This window comes from Hydra vulgaris, chromosome 03 (genome assembly GCF_038396675.1).
Source record: "Hydra vulgaris chromosome 03, alternate assembly HydraT2T_AEP".
Taxonomy (NCBI): Eukaryota; Metazoa; Cnidaria; class Hydrozoa; order Anthoathecata; family Hydridae; genus Hydra; species Hydra vulgaris.
The window spans coordinates 25,259,472-25,283,187 of NC_088922.1; the positions used below are offsets into that span (position 1 = coordinate 25,259,472).

General features: G+C 28.3%; 1 protein-coding gene across 3 annotated transcripts; it reads right to left on the reverse strand.

Annotated features, from left to right (window-relative positions):
* Nucleotides 1–950: 950 nt before the first annotated feature.
* On the reverse strand, nt 951–3,524 carry LOC100205992 (5-hydroxytryptamine receptor 1A). 3 transcript variants are annotated; one of them, XM_065792758.1, is made up of 2 exons: nt 3,349–3,524; nt 951–2,342 (listed from the first exon to the last, which is right to left on the reverse strand). In XM_065792758.1, exon 2 carries the CDS (start codon nt 2,318–2,320, stop codon nt 1,133–1,135), a length of 1,188 nt encoding a protein of 395 aa, XP_065648830.1. In that variant the 5' UTR covers nt 2,321–2,342; nt 3,349–3,524; the 3' UTR covers nt 951–1,132. The 3 variants fall into 3 exon arrangements, with proteins under 3 accessions (XP_065648830.1, XP_065648829.1, XP_065648828.1); XM_065792757.1 differs by having other exon boundaries at nt 952–2,347; XM_065792756.1 differs by lacking the exon at nt 3,349–3,524 and adding an exon at nt 2,935–3,254 and having other exon boundaries at nt 952–2,347.
* Between the last annotated feature and the right edge of the window lie 20,192 nt (nt 3,525–23,716).

Sequence of the window (23,716 nt, forward strand, 5' to 3'; positions counted from 1 at the left end):
TAATTTTTTTATTTGGTTTTGATCAGAAGTTTATTTCTAACTGGTTTTCAAAAAAGCTTCATGAAGTCAACTTGACTAGGGGCGATTTTAATAATCAATATAACTGTTCAAAATACCCCTCTGCCTTAGAAAATAAATAATTTTAATGTTTGATATGTTTATAGGATTGGTGAAGTTAAAACTCAATTGTAGCTGTTTAAATAAAAAACGGCTTTTGTATTTTTAGTGAACTTTTTTGTATATGATTTTTTTCTTAAATAACGTCCTCCATTTTTTAAAGCTCAGTACATTAGATTAATTTTTATCTTGTTTTGAATCGACCATTATTTTTTTTCATCTGGTTTTGCACGGACAGGATAATTTAAGGCAGGTAAAATGTTATTAAAATAGTTGCTTTGAAATTTAATTTTTCTTTGTAAAAATGTAGGAATATTAGTACTACAAAAAAACATTGTTAAGTCTTTTTTTTTTTTTTAAAGTGAATTTTCTGGTTTTGCAAGTCCACTCCTCAATTTGTGAATAGTAAACGAAGTATGTGTTTATTTCGGTGTAATATTCGTAGAATACCTTAATATTCGTAGAATACCTTAATATTCGTAGAATACCTTAATATTCGTAGAATACCTTAATATTCGTAGAATATCTTAATACCTGACAAATTATTCGATATTTTTGCTCAAGAAATTTGTGCACTTTTTTTTTTGTTTTTTTTTGTTTTTGAGCCAAAGATTGCAAAAATAAATATTAATATAAAAAATATCAACTAAATATAAGTGTAAAAATAGTTTTAAATGCTAAAATAAAGTTTATTTAAAAAGGGATGTGGGAGGCTGGGGGAGAGGGCGGGGCGGAATGAATCCTTTAAAACTGCAGATTGCTTTCTTAAAAAAAAATGTTTGTCAAATTTTGCTTCAACAAGGCTTATATTTTCATTAGTTTAAAATAAATAATTTATAATTGTCTTCATAAATAATTTAATACTTTTTATAAATTTATAATATTTAAATAATTGTTTAAGTTTACATATAATTTTTTCTTTAATTAAGTTATCAGTTATCTAGTGTCTTTAGTTTGATCAAATTAAGCACTTATAAAATAGTATAAGTGTTTTAATTTGACTTAATTATCAGAATTAAATGTAACTGGTTCTGGTTAAAGACAATTGTATTTCTTTAAAAGTCTCAGGATCACTTAAGTAATCAGTTTTTATAGTAAATCCTGGCTCTATACAATAATCATTCGGCGGGTATTCGTCAGTTTGATAAATACAATGGTTGTGAAAGAATTCTGACCGTTTATCTTCAGTCGTCAGAGGGCCACATAGCGTCTCTGCATCAGATTTTGGTCGTTTTTTGTTTATAAAAATTTTTTGTTTGCTTTTTGAGGAGCAACTGATTAATGTTTTACTGTTTTTAGAAAAAGATGGATCTCTAATAAGTAATTGACCCGTACTCATCTGTGAGGTATTTGTTCCTTTCTTGAAACAGCATTTAAAAGCAGTTTGGATAACAATTTTAAAGCCATCTTTATATTGCGCATTCGCTATTACATAGACAACGGGGTTTACGCAGCTGTTGGAATAATGCAAAAATTTTAAAAGAGATCGAAGCCAGAAGTTTTCTATTAAAAATTCATAAAAACTGTCACTATAGTGAAATAACAGCAAAGCAATAAAATAAGGAGCCCAACAAATTACAAACAAGAGCACAATTACAACTATTGCGATATTTATTCGAATATTTTCTTGATTAGAGATTATGTTTCGCGATGTTTTTTTAACAATAATTGCTATTATGACGTAGGCACCTATTATAAGTAACAACGGGAGAAAAAAACCCATAACTGCACAAAAAATTGGAAAAGAATTCCAATCGCTTAAACTTGCTGTTGAAACTGCTACAAGTATACCGTAAATCCAAACTGATAAAATAATGAAGCCAGCGGCTTTATTTGTCATGTTACGGCGATGATGTAATGGGCACCACACTGACCAGAGTCGTTCACAACTTATGGCTGCTAGGTTAGCGATTGACGTGATGCCTCCGAGCATATCAATAAAATTCCAAAAACCTACAATTTTAGTGAGAGTTTTGGGTGACAAATTTTCGAAATGAGTCATCTCAAACATTAACCAAAGAGGCATTGCTATCGATGCTATCAACAAATCTGTTACGGCAAGTGATACAATGATGTAATTTATGCGCGAGCGTAAGTTTCGTGAAAAGTAAACAGCGAGGCAAACAAGTGCATTGCCCAACAATGCAAGAAAAATTAATGTCACTATACCAACAGAAAATAAAAGTCTATAGGTAAGCTCCATTATTTTTGATTATTGATTCCACCTGTGCTAAAACATGCGAGTAAGCAAAATAAAATTATTGTTAAATTAATTTATGCAATACAAAGTTTAATTTATGTAATACAAATTAATTTATGTAATACAAAGTTTAATTTATGTAATACAAAGTTTAATAACAAAATATAATAAAGAACAAGTTATCAAAACATTTTCAAAAAAAATTAAGCAAAGAATAATAAAATCAACCATATTTGAATTGTATAAAAACTTAAACGTTTTGTAATTTATCTAAATTATATTGAAAAAATATATATTTTAATTTTAAGAACGTTATAAACTTTTTCAATTTTTAGAGATGGGTTGATTGAAAAAAATTGTTCATACAAACGCACAAAAAGTCAATCTTTATGACTTACGACTAAAAGGTCTTTAAAACGTACATATACTAATATTGACATATTACTCTTTCTTTCTTAAGTCAATATTTATAAATATAGGTGATATAAATATATATCTTACACAGTATTTTTGTCAAAAAAATAAGATGACATCAGAAAGTTGAACATTTATGGATATGACACTTAGTAACTATACATAAATTAATGATAATCTTTAAAAAACAAAGATGTAATTACCTAATTAAAAATGTGACCTCTTTAATTCAATATGTGATCTGTATACAGCTCTTCAAAAGCAAAGTTTTAAAAATGTTTGTTGTTTGGAAATGGTCTCATAAATTATCAAACTTAAAAACTTTTATTAATGATTGCTAATTTTCTTTGTTTTATGAAATGTTTATTCTTGACACTTAAGACATTCACGCTTCTATAACTTGGGATTTCAATATAATAAGTTATTTTTACTATATATAGTACAGATCAATCATAGCTTTGAGTTGAGTTGTTACAAGAATGTTTACAAATGGATGACAATGTGTGTTTTAAGGTTTATAAATAATAGAACAAAAACAATCAAAATTAATAATAATAATAATAAAAGTGATAATGTTTTTGTTATAACTTCATATAAAACAAATATATAACACGTACGTGAAGAAAGTTAGCAAACGTTTTACATGCGTTTATCAGGATGCAATCCATAAATTTGCATTAAGTTTCAATTAAATCTATGAAAAGTTTTCTTTTGTTGTTGTTTGTTAGTTTAAACGTTTTGTTACTTTCCGCGTTTTTTATTAAGCGATTGATTGCAGCGATTATAAAAAAATACAAGAAATAAAATCGTTTCTAAAAACTTTTAACTATTTTAAAAACATTGTTAAAAGAATAAATAGACGTTAGTTTTATTAACTTTATAATCTAGAAAATAAAAAAAAGTAAACAAAAGTGACAACTATTATCATGTTGACATAATTAGAAACTAATTACATTCGAATTACACTTTCTTGCAAGCCATCATGTTATTAATCAAAATTTTCTGATTAATCTCTGAAAACTACATGGTTTCCCACCGTCATCTAAAAAAATTTATTAACGATTAACAAACTATCCAATAAATTCATTTTTTTCTTCCTGTCCATTTAAGTGGTATCAACTAATCTTTTTGTTGATAATATGTTTTAAAGTCGGTTTTTTAAAGCAAATTTGCATGACTTATTTATTGAGTTTAGCTTTGGCGGACATCATAAAAATGCCAATATACAGACCTATCTGACGTAGCATACAAACATTTATAAAAGTACAAGAGCTTAATTTAAAAAGTAGACCTTTCAATCATATAACGTTTTTTAAAATTTTATTTTTTATTTGGCACGTTAAATAATCAATTAAATGTAAATATATCCGTTAAATAATTGTTATATATATATATATATATATATATATATATATATATATATATATATATATATATATATATATATATATATATATATATATATATATATATATATATATATATATATATATATATATATATATATATAACAATTATTTTAACGTATATCAATAAATACGAATTCTCTCAATACTAATTTTTTTATTTTATCTAAGAAATTTTCGCTAGATTATTGATACTAGCATCTTCAGCTTTAATTACAAAATACACCGCACAACACATTTTTTGCTTCTTGAACACTGTTAGGTGTTTCTTAAAGATTTTTGGGTGCTGATTACAAATATCACATCAAAATTTACGTATCACGTACCGTTTAAGAGAAATCTTCAATTTTATTTAAGTTTTTGCTTAGATTTATATCCAAACATCTCACTCCAGTTAGCGACTCATCAGCAACAGCTTGTGCTGCTAGTATGTGTGTGTGCATCATTATAATAAAGTACAGTGTCTGTATCAATATAACAGTAAGTAAATTTAATGCTATAGCCAGCCGTTTTGCTGTCTGGCGATATGTCTCGTCAATGTTGTAACAGCCGCGATGCATTCTGCTAGATCTGTGGCAAATATTGCACTTGCGTCTCAGAGACGTTCTATAACTGCTCTTGTGAATAAAGCTTATCATCTGTATTTTGGGTGCAAAATTGGTGACCGAGACAAGGAATGGGCGCCTCACATTTGTCACATTTGAGCCAGGCTCTTAGATTGACACCGCACAACATGCGGTGTCAATCTAAGAGCCTGGCTCAGAGGCACTTGTAAGAGTATGCCGTTTACTGTTCCAATGATCTGGCGAGAACAAAAAGACCATGTGACGAACTGTTATTTTTTTTTTGACTAATATATCTGGTTTCTCTTCCAAAAACAAGAAGTCAATTGAATATCCTAACTTGCCTTCAACAATGAGACCTGTGCCACATGACGACAGTCTCCTAATTCCGAAACCACCAGAGGATTGAACCTCAGATGAACCAGATAAAGAAACTCCAGTGCAGGTTACTGACAGTGACATTGACCCAGATTTTGAACCTTGCTCATCAGGTGATCCACATCTAATAACACAGTCAGAATTGAACAATTTGGTTAAAGATTTGGGTCTGTCAAAAGCAAAAGCCTAGTTGCTGGGTTCCAGGCTGCAGAGATGGTGTCTGCTGTCACCAGGTACGAAAATTTCTATGTTCAGAAGCCGGCACCATGATATCACCAAATTTTTCGCTCAAGTCGGTGCTGCTACAAAATGGCAACGTTTATCCGTAAGTACCTGTTGGCTACGCGGTACACATGAAAGAAACATATAAGAATATGGAACTGTTGCTCAAGCACATCAAGTATAGCAGTTACAACTGGAATATCTGTGGAGATCTGAAAGTCGTTGCTCTGTTACTAGGACTGCAGCTTGGCTATAACAAGTACTGTTGTTTCATCTGTGAATGGGACAGCCGTGCCAAAGAGTCACATTATTGTCGACAAAGCTGGCCATTTTGCAAAAAGTTAGTTCCAGGACAGAAAAATGTTGCACACGAACCACTTGTCGAGCCAGCAAAGTTATTTTTGCCTTCTCTCCACATAAAACTTGGACTCATGAAGAATTTTGTGAAAGCACTGAACAAGGAAGGTGAAGGTTTTCGCTATTTAAGACAGATGTTTCAAAAAATAAGTGATGTGAAGATCAAAGAAGGAATTTTTGTTGGTCCCCAGATCAGACATGTTATGAGTGACAAGCGGTTTAAAGAGCTGTTAGTTGGCCTGGAAAAAATGCCTGGAAAGCCTTTAAAGACGTTGTTGACAATTTCCTGGGCAATTACAGAGCGCCAAACTACGTTGTAGTCGTAGACAAAATTATCCGCGCATACCAGAAAATGAAGTGTAACATGTCACTCAAGGTTCATTTCCTTCACTCACACTTGGGCTTCTTCCCCGTGAATCTCGGTGCTGTCAGTGACGAACACGGTGAGCGGTTTCACCAGGGCATTGCTACAATGGAGAAACGATACCAGGGCAACTGGAATCCGTCAAAGCTTGCTGACTACTGTTGGACACTGCAACGTGATGCACCAGAAGTTGAATACAAAAGAAAATTAGGAGCAAAACATTTTTAATTCTGTTGAACTAATGGCTCATGCGGAACATAAATGTGATTAAATAGGTAAACATATAAATGTCTATTTCTTAGAGTTCCTACGTGATGCAGTAAAACAAAAACTACATTTGTGCATACTCTATAGGTATCTGTCACAATCACCAAAAACTTTTGAGGAAGCAAGACTTTTTAAAAATTTGTTGTGGAGTGTTATTAATTAAATTAAATTACAAACAAACGATAACGTCACTTTTTAATGGCTTCTTTAAAGTTCGCTTTAATTGGGCTTCTTTAATATTACGTAGATATAAAAAATATGGCGTCCAGAATTGCGTTTTTACATATTGACCATCATCTAAATTCATACCTCCATTTTTAGGTTCATTTGTTGAACTGAATTTCGATTGCCTTCCGAACTTTTCTTTCAAATTTTTAGGGTTTTACTTTTAACGTCTTTACTTGATCCCATTTTATACTACATGAACATTTAATATTTATGATGCCCAATTGCAGATTGTTCTAATTTTTCTTCAAAAACGTTTTTTTGGTGTTATTTTGTTCATGTTGCTATTTTCATTTTTGTTTCGCCGATGTATTTTTGTTCACACTTGCATTCTATTAGGTATACTCCGGGATGGCTATTTGATGGTAGTTTTGTTTTGTTGTGTGAAGTTAGCAAAGATTTAAGATTTGCACTAGATTTAAAAACTGTCCTGTAACCTGCTTTCCTAAAGATTTTTCGAAGTTTTGGTGATAATATTGGGATCCACAGTAGTGATATAGTTGGCATGGTTGCTTCGTTGTTAGGTAAAACTATTTCATAATTTGAGTGTCGTTATTTATAACAATATTTGCAAGGTCTTGTAATTTTTTCTTTTCGTATTCATTTTCAGCAAACACATTTATTATCGATTTCTTTATTTAAAAATTTTTCAGAGCAAATTGATAAAACTCTATGAATAAATCCTTTAAATATTCCTTCTAAGATTTTTGGATCGTGGTTTGAATGGGGCTTAACCTGAATATTTGTTATTGCTTTTTTTCGATGTATGTTAAAATTATAATTACCTTTTCGATTATTGGTTATTCGGATGTCTAAAAAATTTTATCTTTTGTTTTCATCTTCCAATTCAATTGTGCATTTGATGGCATGATGTTGACTGTTTAATATTTGTTGAAAATGGATGGCATTATCTTTATTTGTAAATCTTGCGTGGCTATCATCTATGTAATTTAGTTTAATTAATAATTTGTAATTAAAGCTGAAGATGCTAGTATCAATAATCTAGCGGAAATTTCTTAGATAAAAGAAAAAAAATTAGTATTAAGAAAATTTGTATATATTGATGTTCATATATTAAATTTATTCAACTCTCATACAAGATGTCGTCATTTAAAATATATATATATATATATATATATATATATATATATATATATATATATATATATATATATATATAAATATATATATATAAAATTATTATTTCTCTGTTCTTATAAGAATATAAAGCACTTTATTTTGTTGAATATGTTTAAAAGTATTTGTATATATATCTATCAGTGACAGACCCAGCGGGGATAAGCAGGGTAGGGATGTATCCCCATCTTTACCAGAATTTGAAAGTCCTAAAATATCTTAGAAATGAAGGCCCTTTTTTTTTTTTTTTATGAGACGCATAAGTAATACAAAATACAAAAATATTTCAACATCCCTCGCACCAAAAATTCCTGGATCCGTCACTGATATATATATATATATATATATATATATATATATATATATATATATATAATATATATATATATATATATATATATATATATATATATATATATATATATATATATATATATACATATACATATATATTCCGAAATTCAGACAGTATTTTCTAGAGAAATATAATTTTGTTAGTATTTAAATTTTGTTAATTAAAATGCTTTGAATGATATAAAAAGTTTTAAAACTAAGGCAATCACACTTCACTTCTAATTGTTCTATTTATCGTTTCTACCACAATTATTATTCTAAAGTTGTACTTATGGCGAACAACAACTTTTTGAACATTGTTTCTTCACCAAACTGTTTTCAAATAACCGTTATTTTAGTTTTTTTATGTTCTGTATTTTATACATTCAAATTTTATATGTTATTATTTTGTATGTATGCATTTTATATGTTTGTATTATATATGTTTCTTTATAATGTACGAATTATGGACTCGTGAGTTTAACGAAAAAATTGTTGTTTAATTGTTACAAATTGTTTTTTATTATATTATAAACGCTTTACTTTAAATTATAATGAGTTTGTGTTTTTGTTTAAGAAAATCACATTTTAACAAATTTTTTAAATAAAGTAGATCGAAGTTCTTTTTTTCATTCTTAAACCATGTGTTACTAATTGTTTTAAAATTTGATGAGCTTATGGACAACTGTATCCTAACTTTATAAAACTTAAAGTCCTATAAATTAGTTAATGCAGGTAAATAAAGTTTAAAATATTTTGTTTTATGGTGAATAATGTTAATAAAAACAAAATTAAAACTTTTGACAAAGTTTTGAAGTACTTTGAAGTTATAAATAAGAAGTGTAAAGATAACTACTATGAATTACTTAGGTCAACAGTTTGAAAAAATTTTTTTTCAAATAAAAGCCAAGACTATTGTGGACAAAAAAATGAGCTTCATTTTGATAAAAAAAATAATTGAAACACAATCCCGACAATGCTTCAGCCATTCGTTAGTTAGGTCATTTTAGTGCACCTGAAACAAAAATTAAAAAAAAAAAATTTAAGACAGATTTAAATTTAGCAGATAATGCAGACTTTAATGCTTTAAAAGATTTACAAGAGGCGATGAAGCCTGTAAAACCAGATGTAGAGAATCGCAGCAGTCTCAACGCTGTTGAGCGTTGACACAGTGTCAACATTCATATTTGAGAAACTTCCTATAATAATTAGTAAAATTAACGAGAAGTTGATGGATAACTTGAGGCTTCGAATTAATGAACATTGGAATACAGGTGTAATGAATTTATTCCGCAGCTTGACGAGTTCGACAATATCCCACTCAGAAATAAATTTTATAGGCAAATTTATCAAAAAAGTGTTTGTAGTTGTCACTTCGACCATTTAGTGTTAATGATGATTATTGAATCAGCTGTCGGCAATCCTACAAACCAAACTTTACCTTTTTTTTTATGAAAAGAAGTTAATTTATAGCTGGAAAAAAAACAACTAGTAGTGCCTTCTCAATAGGACTATTTCAGATTGTTTAAAGCTGAGTTTACTCTTTTAAAAAATATAGGCAAACGTTAAAAAAATCTGTAGAAACTTTTTATTGCGTTATTAATCATTAAACCCACATCTATAGATGTTGAAAGAGTATTTTCAAAACTTATTTTAAGATTTAAAGTACTCAATATAATTAAGCTTAGATAAAAAAAAAAACTTTTATTCCAATTTAAAAAACAATAAAACAGCTGTTGGCAGCTACTTTTCAAATTCTTAAACCGTTTTTTTTAAAATTACTGTTTTAAAAAAATCGTTATCAGAGGATATGGCTATAAAATATACCAAACAATAATTCCAGGAACTCTTTCTTTTATTGTGGGTATGCAAGCGTTCTTTATTTTTATTATGGATGCACAAGCCTGGATTAGAGGAAGATGACCTAAAAAACATAGAACTTATTGTTAAGTTTCTTCTATTAATTACATCCTTATGTGGTTCCAAATTATAGGGAAACATCGTTGGCAGTATGCATCGTAATTAAGCATTGTTGACGGGGCTGCAACGAGTTTTGAACTGACTCACTCTTACCAAACTTTAAAATGAAAATGTAAAAGAAGTTATTTAAATGTATGCAAGGATGTCAGCATGGAGTTCTCATTTCAAAGTTTTATTACAAACATCATTTTGAAGTCAAAATAAAATTGAAAAGGAACTTGCTGTTAATAAAATTCTAAAACTAAAACAAAATCAGGAAGTGGGAAGTTTAACTCACAGAACATAAAAAACTTCCTTATTTAAACTTGAATTTAACCGTATTTACTGACCTTATAACGTAAGAAGAGTCCAAGAAATCCATCTTGACCACCCATATATATATATATATATATATATATATATATATATATATATATATATATATATATATATATATATATATATATATATATATACATATATATATATATATATATATATATATATATATATATATATATATATACATATATATATATATATATATATATATATATATATATATATATATATATATATATATATATATGTATATATATATATATATATATATATATACATATATATATATATAAATACATATATATATATTGATTTTTATGTATATATATATATATATAAAAATATATATATATATATAAAAGATTTTTATGTATATATATATATATATATATATATATAAATATATATATATATATATAAAAATATATATATATATATATATATATATATAATATATATATATATATATATATATATATATATATATATATTTATATGTATATATATATATATTTGTATATATATATTTATATATATATATAAATACATATATATGTATATATATATATATATATATATATATATACATATATATATATATATATAAATATATATATATATATTGATTTTTATGTATATATATATATATATATATATATAAAAATATAAATATATATATATTGATATATATATATATATGTATATATATATATATATATATATATATATATATATATATAAAAATATAAATATATATATATATATATTGATATATATATATGTATATATATATATATATATATATATATATATATATATATTGATATATATATTGATATATATATATATATATTGATATATATATTGATATATATATATATATATATATATATATATATATATATATATATATATTGATATATATATATATATATATATATATATATATATATATATATATATATATATATATATATATATATATATATATATATATATATATATATATATATATATGAACATTAAAACAGCTGCTTAATTTAAAGATACTAGGAATTGTAGAAGTTTATATAAAAACTTATAAAAATGAATTAGAAAGACAATTGGTTTTGTAAAACGAAAAAAATAGTCGGTTTTGAAAATAGATTGGAGCTTTACTTAAAAAGGTGATTTAGTTTACATATAAGATGGTGAATAGAACAACGCCTTTGGTTTTGAAATTATCTATTCAATCAGTACACTTTAGGAAAACTTTGAATCATTGGGCAATTGTTCCGATTTTGTAACAAAGTTAGTGTGCTGCTTTGGTATATTATTTGAGTAGCAATTTCAATTTAAAAAATGCTTTCAGATTCTAATGATAAATCATAAAATGTGGAAATGAAATTAACTCAAAATTTTTATTTTTGTGACTTAGTGCGTTTTGCAGATGGGCTCATCATACAATTGTTCCAAATATACATAAAATAATTCTTTTTATAATAGGATAAAGCAAAAAGTTACAAGGGAATAAATAAAAATAAAAATAAAAAAATTTAAAATTAATAAAACATCAAAAATTTTTAAACACTTTTATATAATCGACTCATTTCTTAATATAGCAAACAAAATTTAATAAATTTGATTATAAGATTCTAAAAATCTTACAAATTATCTTACAAAAAATAAAATAAAAATCGTTCATTTTGTCTTAAGTCGAGCGTTTTTTTGCCTAAAATCACGCAAACAATCTAATTTTTTCAGAAACACAGCGAAAAATTTAAATATCAAAAATAAAATACACATTAACATTTCCGGAGTTAAAATTCAAAAATAAAGAAATCTCACAATCACGTAAAAATTAATAAAGAGCATTTGGTTTGACTTTTAAAACACTTTTTAAAAGGTTCTCGGCCAATTCAATATCGTGAGCAATAAAATCCTTTCTATTACCTTTAGAGTAGAATTAGTTTCCACGCCAAATGCTTCTGTTTATTACAGAACTTAGATCACTTTACTCGGATTACAGCTGAGCTAAAGTGCACTGGGTTTTAAAACTCGGAAAACGTCTTAGAAGAGCAGGAAGTTTTTCTAAAGCTGCGTTTTGACTAGTTCCAACGTAGATAAAATCAAGCATTTCACAAATGTCGAATTAGTGTTCTTTGAAAGCGAATCTTATTTTTTGAGTCCTTGATGACGGCAATCATAAATTCACGACAATTTAAAAAAAAAATACATATCTAAAAATTTATGCTGTTAAAATACAGGAATAGGCGCAGACGGACCAGCTTTAATCCATTAAGTAGAGAGATCGTTTTCTTTGTCAGACAAAAATATGCATCGACAAAATTTGCAACAAAATGTTATTAAACACCTCTGCTTAGTGATTGTGCTACTAGAAGATAAATGAACTTAAGAATTGATTTACTGATAAAAGTCTGGAGAATTGAGATTACTACTTAAAATCTTTTTTTTTTTGATGCCATCAAGATTATGGCATATAGGAATATCTGAATCAGAATTAGACGGTGTCATTAGCTACGTTGTCATGTAGATGTTGCGTTATTGAGTTAATATTGTTGAATTCATGTTTGAGATTTTGGATTTATCTATACAAAGTATAATTCTTTTTTATTTTCTTAATAAATTTATTTTATCTATTAAAATAATACAATTGTCATTAAAATACACGCATAAATTACTACGTGTAACTAACACGTTTATCGTCGAAAAATGTTTATTGTATGGATTTTTGCCCTACTAGAAACACCAAAAATTAAAAAATTACAAAAACAAAAATCCTCAACATTTGCAATTTGCCAACTATAGTTTAAAACTTGCTCAATGTGGAAACTCAAACCTGGGGAGGTAGAACACCCCCAACACCCCGTCCGGAACGGCCATATACACGAGTAAGCTAATTTTTATCAAAAAGTAAATTACATAAGTAACTTTAAACGTTTTATGTAAACAAACATTTCCATATAAGTAATTAGTTTTTTTGAAACAACTTTTACTTTATAATGTTAGGAGTCGTCCAACCGCTTTTTAACCCCATTAAACCCTCCCCCTCCCCCATGTTGTCATGCGTACTTTTAAGACTCCACCCCCCTTAAAAATTACGTATGTTTTTCAAATACCTGCCCCCCCCCCTAATCAAACCCCCCAACTTTTTTTTTCATTAAAAAAGTTTGTTGAAAAAAAAAAGGTGGAGGAGGTACCTTAGATACTTTATACGAACCCAAAGTCCTTTGTTTGTGGCACAAGATCCCAATTTTAAAACGTCTTCAAATATAAATAAATAATAAGTTTAATCAAGTTGAATTACAAAAAGTTTTTGAGTTCGCTCGGCCGAGAGGTTAATGTTATGGACTTGGGCAGCGACGGCCGGAGTTCGATTCCTGGTCAAGTCTGTTGCAATTTTTTTGTTTTAATGACGAATCAAATGAAAATAAACTATACTTAAGGCGGACGTTTTTTCAGGCAGTATATAAGGGGTGGCATGTGTGTATGGGCCCAAATGTCACCCCTTTACAATTACAAAAAGTATGACCATGCAAAATTTACACCAATTTACAATTACATTTTTTTTTGGAGGGGTTGGGAGGTATTCGAAAATTTGCATGGTCATAATTTTTGCTATATACAAAATTTTTCTACGAAATTTAAAATATGTCAATAAAACTAACTTTAGTTTTAGATAGTAAAGCTGAAAATTTTATAACGTTAGTGCCCTCACATTTGGGCAGAAGGGCAAGCGTTTTAGGAATTTTTTGTTCCCAGGCTTCCGCCATCCCAATTTTTACCAAGGTCTCATCATTTAGCAAAGGTATAAATATACTTAAGTTTGGAGTTTGCACAATTCTGGGAAAGTGTCTTATCTGGAACATCAAAAAATCCTACGGGCGCCCATGCGTGTGTGTGCATAGAGGGAAACTCTATGCACATACAATATTACCATACATCTTTTTATGTTGGCAAACTAGGATCTTTAGTCGGAATTTTCTATTGATTAACTGATTAATTGTGATAAATTAGAAAAACGAAGTACGTACTTTTAAATTGAGCCCCTACGACGACCCCTAAGTTTTTTTACTTTCAAAAGTAAGTTATGTAAAAGAAGATCACATGAAAAAAGAAGTCACATGAAAAAGCTGTTTACTTTTACATTTAAAAGTTAATTACTTTTGAAAACTACATTACATAATATAAAAGTTCCTCAAACTGCAATTAACATTTACCTATAAAAGTAAATAATTAAAAAAATATATTAAAAAGTAACTTGCATATTAAAGTAAATTACATAAAAGTAATATGCTACCAAATGTAAATTAAATTTACAAATAAAATAATATTTTTTAAGTAGGAATTTTTTATTTTAAAAGTAATAACAAATCTTTAGAAATGTAATAGGCCGGGTGAATTAAAAAAAGCAATTGGTTTAACTCAGTAATTGGTCAGCTTTAAGTGAATAAAAATCAGAATTTGATTGTGAGACGAACTTATAACTTAATTAAAGATAATATTTTAAATCCCCTAAATAAGGGGAGGTTGCTCAATATTTATATAGTCATAGCTTTTAAACACTAAGAGATTATTGCACCACATTAGAGACTTGTTTATGAACTTAAATTTAGTTTAAAATGTTAAAAAAATGTATATATAAATATTATAAACTCCCCGCTCTCACAACTAATGGCATAAAAGGGAAGTTAATTTTTTAGGGGTTTATTGTTAACAGGCTCCGATTATCGCAATACTTTTAAAAAGCTTTACATAAACATGAAAATATAAATGTTTGAAGTTTGCTCCATGTCGTTACATAAGTTTAAATTCTCAAACAAAAACAAAAAGCTTGCTACGGGTCTGATTTTAAATATGAGATCGGAATCTGGTTGTTTAAATATTGTGATTTTCACTTTTGTTAACTTTTTTTACTTTAAACTTTTGAAAGTTTAAAGTAAAAAAAGTAACAAAAATTTACTGAAAAAAAAAGAACTTGATGTTATTTCATTTGTATGATAAAATAACATCAAGACACTTTTCTTCACAATCGACCATATAATTTTAAAATTGAAAGTGTGCTTTTTTGAACCACTCTACTAAATTCGCTATATTAAATAAATAAAAATTAGCGGTTGCTGTGGTTACGAGAAGTTATAAATTGTTTTAAAGTTAATTACTTTTACTTTGTTAACTTAATTTAAATTTAAATTAATTTTTTTTTAATTAATCTTGATGTTATTTACATCAGTTATTAAAAAGTTTTTTTTAAAAAACTGTCTCGTTTATTGTCCTTGCTTCAGGAATGGCATTTTGCAATTTTATTCTAAATTTTGTATTTTGGTTTCTTTTATTCAGTATGGTTGTTGTTAAAAACCAATCTAACCAAAACGAAAGTTATTTCAGGAAATGACTAACTAGAATAGTTGTTAGATAATAGAATCATAAAGGTATAATTGTTGTCTGGATTCGACTAATTAAATTTAGTTCATTCCAGAAAACAGCTTTATGAATAAACAAATAAATAAACAAAAAATGAATAAATAATAATTATTATTATTATATTAAACACCCTCTGTAAATGTGTTTACTAGGTAAAAATGCATAAAAATAGTTTAAGATATATAAAGAGAGAATAAAGTATATCACTTGGGAATGTTTTCTTCAAGAGTATTTTTAAAAATTGTTCGCTGTTGCTTTGCATTCCAACATTGAATTGCTTGTACTAAAATTTGATAAGTATCTTCAGGAATTATATTTTCTAAAATATTAATTTTCACTTTCTTTTTATCCTGAATTAAGTTTTTCATATTTATTTTATGGATCTTACATAATTCCTTTATATAATCTAAAAATGAATATTTTAATGAACAGTAGTTAAGCTGAGAATTGATGATTTCAAAAGTTACTTTATTATTTAATAGACGGATAAATATGTTTATTTTATTTTATTGTATGTAAATCGATATCTCCCGAACTTTAAATAGAAAGTTTATATAGTTTTTGCTATACTTAGAGATATTAAAAAATGACTTAACTGCATTTCTTCCAAGTTTATTAAGTCTTTGTATTGTTGACTCTCTATTTTCACAAAGTTCCAGACCATGCGTTAGGGTCGGAACTGCTAAAGATGTATATTACTGAATAATTAAAGATGGATGTACACACCGGATACCAGATTGAATCAAAGTTTGCACTATTGTTTGGAAATTTGATACCCTATTGTTAATATTTGTTCTATTGAGTGAGGCAAAAATAGATTTTTGTGTATTCCAAATAAAGCCTAGATGATTAAGTTTTTCATTTGGTATTATTTGATGGTCGTCTAGGGTTATCTTGCAATTAGTTAATTGTCTTTTTCCCGAAAGCAACAGTTCCGTTTTGACAGCATTGAGCTTGATGCCGTTTAAGTTATTGTAAATATTACACGTCGTAATCAGCCTTTCAAGACCAGATAGTGTAGAGCTAAGAAGAATGATGTCGTCAACATAAGCAACAACACCTGTGAAGTTTTTATGTATAGAAGTACCCACAACGTTATCAAATTTTTATAGTTTCGAGTAACTTTTCGGTGTATATGTTATATAGGTAGGGGGACAGAATGGATCCTTGTCTCACTCCTTGCTTAAGAGCAAATGAAACTGATTTGGAACCTAGGTAAGAGACAGTTGCACTACTTTTGTGGTATAAAGAAGATATTGTGTTAACTATTTGAAGAGGTAAGTTTTTATCAAAGTAAAGTTTATCAAAGAGAATGTCCCAGTTGCAGCTGTCAAAAGCTTTTTCAGCATCTAAAGAACATAAATAAATAGGCGAATTATTGTTGTTGTAATGCTTAATTGTTTCGCTTATAACAAATTCAGCATGCAAGGTCGAACTCTTACTATTGAAACCAAATTGAAGGGGATGTGTTTCTTTTATCTCAGGACTGATGAGTAAAATTAGGTATTCTAAAAGTTTCGTAAATATTGGAATAATACTGATACCTCGGTAGTTATTTGGGTCGGTAAGTGATTTTTTATACGATTTGACTAGCGGTATAATAGTTGAAGTTGACATAGACGTAGGGGTCAATCCATGATTAATTGAGAAATGAAAAATTTTCTTATCCATTGCGTTAGTGCATCACACTGGGCATATTTTAAATGTTCTGCAGATATATTGAAATGATCTTGGCATTTATTTAATTTTAGGCAAGAAATAGCGACTTTTATATTTTCATCAGTAATAGCTATTTCATCAGGATTTTCACAAGGTGGAGTTTGACGATAGATAGAACTATGATTTAACCTTTCAGTGTTTAATCGTTTTTCAAATATAGTAGCAAATTCTGCGGTAATCGATTCTTTATCCTTTTTATTGTTTATAGCAAAAAGTTTTGGATTTGAATTCTTTTTTATACACTTAAAAACATTTCAAAAGTTTTTTGGGTTAGAGTTTTTAGTTTTTCAATTTTTATGTATTGTTGATATAGCTTATTGTTTTGGGCTGCTTTGACGGCTTTGCGGAAATTCTTTCGAACAAAGAGGTATCGATTAAAAATAGAAGAGGTGGAGTCTTTTACGAATCCCGTTTCCCTCCATTTTTGAAAATAATGTGAAAGAATTTTTTACTTCGAGTTAACTCGGGAGTCCACCAGGATTTTGAATAATCAGATCAATTTTTTGACTTTAAGTGTTCTCTAAGAGCCCATGCTCCACTGTTAGTAATAGTAGTATAGATTTGGTCAAGTTCATTTTCGAAATTACCAATAAGGTTAAGATTATTAAAACTTGTATTTAAGTGATCCTTATATAAGTTTATAAAGTCTAAATTATTCCAGAGATATCTTGGAATGCTAAAATCCTCTGTTATTTTGTTTATATTTTCTTGATAATATTGACCTTTAAGTCCAATTGAAATCGATAGCGGCAAGTGATCACTTACATTTTGAAAAGAAGGAGGAATAACGATACATTTATATACTAGAAGAGATGTATGCTTTGAAATAGCTATATGATCAATATACGATGAGTTTGGTAATGTAAGATGTCGATAAGTAATTGCAGGACCAGAACCTTTAGTTACATCGACTAATTCTAATTCGTTTGATTCAATAAATTCAGATAAAATCAAAGAAGAATTATTTCTCTTAGAGCTAGTTCTTTCTAATAGATTGTATATTCCGTGCGGAAATGACTGGAAATCTCCAATTATAATTACTTCGCCATTACCCTCATGACTATTTATAATTCCTTTAAGTATGTCTAATTGACTTTTGTATTTTTCCAATGATGTTTGATTGTTTCGTGAAGAGGTTAGATAAATGCCAACTACAATAATTACGATATAACCTTGTTGTAATTTTATTGCAAATATATTTTCATCTTCGTAAATAGATATAATATTTTGAAATTGATGTTTTCGTATGAAAAAGGCATTTCCACCAAAAGGTCAACCCTGTTCATGTTTATTTGCCTGGCTGAAATATAATGAGTGGGAGTTTTTACAGATGTTTTTGATTATAGAATATTCGAGTTTTGATCCAGAACAACCCAGTGTTCGCACAGAAATGTAATGTCATGAGAAATTATTAGGGTCTCAGTATATTTAATACTTGTTTTAAGTCCCTGACAATAAAGGTACACAAGCTAAACGTTTTTAGAAGATTTTCTTCCTTTAATATGTTATTTAAAGCCATTTTAATTAGGAATCTTTTTTCTGGTTCAAGTTAGATACAAAATGTTGTTCCACATTAGAAAATATGCGCCTTTTTCGAAATGGTTTAATAATGATATTATTATCCCATAATGAAGGGTTGAAAATTTTGAATTTTTCTGAAATACTTATAGAAACTCTATATGATCTATTAAATTCATTTTCTCTGTTTAATGTAATTGATATAGGTGTGATACCTAATTCAGTTTCCATATACCGTTGAAGCTGTTCTTCTTTGATTTGGTTGCTTACACCACCTATAAAAACTTCAAAATTACGAAATATTCGATTACCAGCAATAGTTTTATTCCCCGGAGTTTTTGTTCCAAATATAAGCTCCAATAACTTATGTTTTTTTTCGAAGGGTAGAATAATTGTTTGGTGGGAAAGTTTATTATTTTCGCCAACTAAAATAAAACTATTTGAATTATTATCAATATTTGAAAGTTTTTCTTTAAATCCAAATTTTGATTGTTTAGTTTTATCTCTAGAATGTTGTTTTTGAGCCGCAACCTTTGCATATGTTTTGACATGATGTAATTGACTTTCTGTATAATTATTTGCCATCGGTTTTCCAAAAGGTTGTTGAAAAATATCTTTTGCAACATTTGCGGTGAATTTGGAATTTTTATTTTCATTTAGCGTGTGATAATTAAAAAGCTTATTTTCAAATTGGGCATTATAATCAGATTTTACGTTTTCAGTATTTGATACTTTAGGGATATTTTCAAGTAATTTACCGCAAGACCTATTGACGTTTTGTGTAGCTTCAGTGATAGATTTTGAACACGTGTTTTTATGATGTGGATTTGAACTACTATTTATGTTTTGACTTGGTTGATTTTTAAGAAATAAAAGTTTATCGTTAGATACTTTTAGGTCTTGAATAAGCTCATTTTTTATAATTATCTTTTCTTTTAACAAACCTAATTCCACTTTTATTCCTATATTTTCGATCCGGATTGATTTTGAAATTCGTAATAAATCTTTTAATGATGAAGTAAGAAACTTATCGTCCACGTGCGCAAGTTCTATATTCTTACAAGAGATTATGGTCTTTGAAATCTCTTTGTGCAACTGATTTTCGCATAAAGTTATCGAAAAAATAATTATATCTTCTAAACATTTGGTTGTTTTGTACCGTTTACAAAGATTTTTATCCAATGGGTTTTCTGAGTCTAACGTAATGTTAATCTCTCTGAATTGTTCACTGCTAAAGCTATCCAGTACTTCAAAAAACAAACGTTCACGGAGTCTTCTTATTATGCTTTCTTTCACCATGTTTAAATTTTGTATTATAATATCTTTCGGGTGTGAACATATTTCTTCTAAATTCTTCAAAAAATTGCATTCGAATGTGTTCAAGTCTGAGTTCAGATATACAAATATCTCACAAAGGGTGCGTGGTGCCATGTCGTATTTAAGTGTTATTCAATGATTAGTTCCACTTTAACAATAATCTTCATTATAATAAATATTAGAGTTTAATAATTTTTTTTTTTTTTTCTTTTAAAATTCACGTCTTACTCAAGCAAAAATTGATTATACTGATTCAAACAAAAAATAAAATTAATTTTCATTTCTGTTACGATTAAGGCTGACCAGGGCCGCGCCAAACGGGGGTTAAAGCGGGTATCCCCCCTCCCCAAGCTGTTATATATCGTCACGATCATAGCACAATCGCCTAAGTCATTTTTTCTTGTTTCGAGAAAAATAAAAAAATTGAATAACTTGGGTATTTTTTTTGCAACGTCACTTTGGTTTATTTTGTGGCATCTTATAACTTAGACGCTTTCATATATTACTTTAAAAGTGATTTGTGTATTACCGTTGAGATACAATAGGATATAGGCAATTGGTATCCTAAGAAAATGACTTAGGCAAATGACTTAGGCAATAAAACAAGTTCTTATTATGATTTAGGCGATTCTAAGAAAACAATAAAAGAATTATAATAGAAAGTACTATTTAATAATACATTTACAAGAGAAAAAAATGATTGATGAAAGTTTTTTTTCAAAAAACGCAATTTTTTTCATGTTAGTAACAAAAATATAATTTTATAGTAACAGTAACGCACAAAAATAGCTTTTATTTGATTAGTATGTAATAACGTTACTGAAACATTTAATGTATTTAAGATAACTTTTCAAATTATTCAAATATCATATTGTAAGGTAACTTTTCAAGTTGCGGTATTGAATAATTGTTATTGCTCAAAGTTGATTGAAATGAAAGTGCATCATAAAATGCATGTACATTTTTGGGTAAGATAGTTTTCATGCTTTGAAGATCATCAAACTTTCTTTTGCTGATAGGCCTACAGTTAGTGTACATAGGGAGCCATTCAACTGTGTTCTGTGTGCTCCTGAAACAAGTGGGTAATGAGTTCCACTCATTGGAACCTTTAAAAAGTTTGTACTCCACTTTTCCATCAGGGTGGTACCAGAGCTTGCTAACCTTGCTTACTGTGGGGTCACCAACTTTTTTACCTGGTCTAATGCTGGTAAAGTAGGTCTCTTTTAATTCGGCAAAGACACTAAAGCTCGCTCCATTTTATAAGTTCTTTGATATTTCTGTTTGCATGAAGTATGGTTTTAAAACGTGAGTATTGCAAATATGCAAATACTTCACTTGAGACATCCCCTTTAGTTTCGTCCCATACATAACAATATCCATCTCGATTACACATGTTTTACATTGTGAAATTATGCACCTGTAGCTTTGTCTTGTAATACAATGCGCTTGCTTTACTCTGAGGACAAAGTAGCACTGACAGAGTGTCTATAGTCCAAACTGAAACACTTTCATCCATTAATCCTCTTTCTTTGTCTTGATCTTTTTGCTTTTGAGCATCATCTTTTAAAGCTAAATGAGTCTGGTGTTCTTCTACAGTAATGTTTCCCATTTTTGCTGCGATACAAGTGTCACATTGGTCTTTGCGAGGCATAAAAACTGACATCTTGAGAGAGTGAAAGGTATTCTTAAAATATGTTAATCCAGGTACTCTTCTTTCAGCCGAGATTGCATCTAATCTATATAAGTTATATAAATCAATTACCTTTGTGCCTGGCTCAAGAAATATTTTTTCCTTATAGGCTTGAACTTTTCGACAATAATGAAAGTCCACAATAATGAGACCTTCTTCTGCAACATCCTAACAGTTTCTGTTCAACCTCTGATGCTTGTATCAGGCATTCGATAATGGAGGAACTTAATTCAATGTTTTTCTCTTCCCTCTGTCTTGTTCATTGAATAATATCCCAACAGGGAGAAAGCTATCATCACATGTTTCCTCATCATCATTGGAACCTGAACATTAAAATAAGTTTTTGAATTAAATGCTTAGATTATTGAATTTCTACATACAACATTATTGAGTCATAATATAAAGCCACTACTATGTTTCAAAGTGATTGACTCTAGACCAAGTATTTTTCCTCTAGGCCAATCTACTAAGGTTTATTTTACTTTATACATTAAAACAAAAGAATATATTATATTATTTGTTTTAATTAAAGTTAATAACACTCGAAAAATCAAGATACTATAACTATAATAGGCAAACTATCACAATTGCCTAAATCAGCTGTTCTCAAAGAGAAATCACAGCAGACATACATTTATTCGTTTAGTGCATGACTTAGGCAAACTGTACTTAAACTTAAACGATTTATATTTTAAACATTAATAAACATATATGTGATAAAATATATTTCTTATTATTCAATATTTTAAAAAATTCTTACTTTCATCCAATATTCTTCTGATTTCTGAATCACTGTAAAAAAGCGGCGTGGTATGAATAGTCGCGTTAAAGAAAACAAGTCGCTTAAGTCAAAATGCGGATTTAGGCAGAAATGAAAAAATTAAAAATAAACTGCTTTCTGATTGGTTTAAGACATAGGCGATTTGCCACATAATAGAAGACTGTATAAGCTTCAACTCTTAACTCAAAACTCCCAAAAAATGACTTTGGCGATTGTGTTATGATCGTGACGATATGTATTTGAGTTAGCACATTTTTACATTTAGCATTTCAGTTGACAAGTTTTGAAGTATAGTTGGTAAACGTCAAATATCGAGGACCATTTGTGTGTGTGTTTGTTTCTAATTGGCAAAAAATACATACGATCCCCTCCCCTTTTCCAATGAGAGACCTCTTTGGGACGGCCATAATAACAACCACGCTGAAAGAGAGAAGCGAACAGCAGCAGCATATCTACAAATATGCCCGGGTCTTTTACGGTAAATTTTATCAGGGCCACTAACTTATTTCCTCCCGACAATTGTCGATAATTTTTTTGTACAAAAAAATTAATACTAAAACAAAGAAACGCCTTTTCAAAGCTTTTTTTGCAAAAAACCTTTCTTTCTAAAAAGTTATAAAGCCCAACTTTAAAGAAAAACAAAATATTAGAGAAAAAAGTAAGGGTACAACCTCCCTTGCCCAGGAAACAAATTTAACTTGGATATTCATTGGGACTACACAAATGCTGTCAAAATAAAGTAAAATCAAAGTAAAGTCTAAAAGACAAAAAAAAATAAAAAAATAAAAAATAAAAAAAAGTGGAGTTCTCTAGTTGGCTCTGAAAACAATTTTAAGATGTAATTTTATTAAATTTACACAAATGCTAGAAGTTTCAGAGCTCTAGCTAGTCTGGAAGGTAGTGAAAAATCAATCGCAAGATTCCGGGACAAATGATAGCCGACAAACATCTTATGAAGTCAAACTAACGTTTGAAAAAAAATT

Coding starts and splice junctions, on each gene's coding strand:
- LOC100205992 (XM_065792758.1), bottom strand. CDS start 2,320: ATGGAGCTTACCTATAGACTTTTATTTTCTGTTGGTATAGTGACATTA.